The 2,002-nt window shown below is 45.2% G+C and overlaps 1 protein-coding gene across 1 annotated transcript; it reads right to left on the bottom strand.

Moving 5' to 3' along the window:
• Positions 1 to 415: 415 nt before the first annotated feature.
• Positions 416 to 1,516, bottom strand: TEOVI_000381000 (Peptide deformylase 2; the record flags this gene model as incomplete). Its single annotated transcript, XM_067226655.1, has 1 exon — positions 416 to 1,516. The coding sequence occupies one exon, from the start codon at positions 1,514 to 1,516 to the stop codon at positions 416 to 418; it is 1,101 nt and encodes a 366-aa protein (XP_067082756.1).
• Between the last annotated feature and the right edge of the window lie 486 nt (positions 1,517 to 2,002).

Consider the following 2,002-nt stretch of genomic DNA (forward strand, 5'->3'; position numbering starts at 1 on the left):
AGCACGGGGATAAATACCCTTGAGTATGCAGAGGCGACGAAAGTGAATCGAGTCGACCTGCAGCAAACGCGTTGCCTGCATGCGCGTGAGGTACTTCTTCTTTTGGCGCTCCTTCTTCACGCGCTTTGACCATGCCTGCTTTCGGTGCATATTTTTTCGGTGCTTACCCTATCCTGTATCACCCACACATAGGATAAAAAGAATAATATTAAGAAGTTAACGAAGACAGCAACACTGACAAATAGGGATAACCGAAGTGAATTGTAACGAAACTGAGGTAAACGGTAAGGGAAGCGAATAAGTTCATATCCCATATAACAACACAAACACCTTCGAGTTCAAGAAGGAAACAAATAAATAGTACTGCACCTACCCGTTGAATGGTGTCACACTCCCGATGTTTTGTGTCCTTTGGCTACTGAGGGGCGTTATCCTTCACTGCAACACCACCAGCGGCGGTCTCCTCACAGTGTTCTTGATCTTCTTCATCCACCTCTCCCTCAACTCCATCGTACTCCTCGCTATTCTCCTCACGTGTCTTTTCCATACGCCACTGTGCCCGCTGTAGTTCTTCAAACGCAGCACTTTCAATGCGCATGCGCCTGTCATGCTCGCAACCGGGATATATTCCATCCTCGAACTTCCGGTCGAGGAGTTGAGCATCTTCAACGCTATCTGTGATGAATGTGTAGGGTGGCGTGAAAGTGGTATAGAGGAATGTGCTTCGGGCCTCCAACGAGGGGTAATCATCAGGCCATTCGCTCATTGTACTAAACCCCTCCAACGGGACGACGTGACTCGTGTCAGGAATCCGACGGGTAAAAAGAATACCGTTAAGATGGTCCAATTCATGCAACGCCATCCGCGCCCTCATCTTATCGAGGGTAACTTCAAATGGGTTGCCATCTTCTGCAATCGCCCGCACACGCACCGTTGACGGACGCTCAATGAAATGTAGCAGAAAACAGCAACTGGCACACGGCTCCCATGCAAAACAAGTTTTCCCCTCACGGCGTTTCTTTTCCATCCACAGAGCTTCAGCCTCAACAAAGGTGATGCTCTTTTGCTTAGCTATTTCCTCCACCTCTAGTGCGTCAAGGTTAATGGGGTTAATGAAGACAGTGCCATCAAAGAGGGTAAACATCTGCACGTTCCAACCAATCTTTGGAGCACACAAAGAAGGATATTGGTAGTAATGCCGCGCTGCTCGGACTCGGCCAATCATATCATTGAACTCACCGCGACGAACAAGAGAAATATCAAGAGGATATTGCTTGCACCATAATGAGCGTGCGGGTAGTTGCACTATGGGGTGCTCAACATGGAGGTTGCTGCCAGGCATATAAGCTGAGTCTGCATTACTATGAGTTGTGTTACTGTGAGTTCGTTTCGAAAATAACATATGGATGGTCCCCATGCCGTCGGTACCGTTAACAAAAGTGGGAGTTGATCTCGCTGAGTCGATACCGCGCATTATGCGACAAGATTGCCTAAAGAATGCATGATGTATACGCATCTCAATCTTAATCCCTCAACACTTCCTTTCCTACATGCATGCAGAGAGGCAGCAATCAAGCAGAAATAAATTGCAGGAACGTGTGATGCATGAGTATCATTGAAGGAGGGACATGGAAATAGTATCGTTCTTTTTGCAAAAAAAAATCCCATTAAAACGACATGTGGTCTTCTTCCGTTCCTTTGCAAAAAAAAAAAAGAAAAAGCGGCGCCCCCCACCGCAACATTTTTTTTTAATTGCAGTTAAGGGTTAATTCAGAAGCGCCATAGAACCATCTGGGGCAGCACAGCAGATATATATATATGAAAGGAAAGTAATAGATGCAGAGACGTCTTTTCATTTCTGTTCAAAAATTAAAATATGGTGGCAAAGAAGGGGTTTAAACAGTTATCTATCACAAATAAAGAACGAAACACTGTTGCTGTGAAATTGAATCTATGTAGGAAAATATGAAAAATCATTCTCTCGCGTTCTTTTTTTTTTTTT

This window comes from Trypanosoma equiperdum (genome assembly GCF_001457755.1).
Source record: "Trypanosoma equiperdum strain OVI genome assembly, contig: ctg_81, whole genome shotgun sequence".
Taxonomy (NCBI): Eukaryota; Euglenozoa; class Kinetoplastea; order Trypanosomatida; family Trypanosomatidae; genus Trypanosoma; species Trypanosoma equiperdum.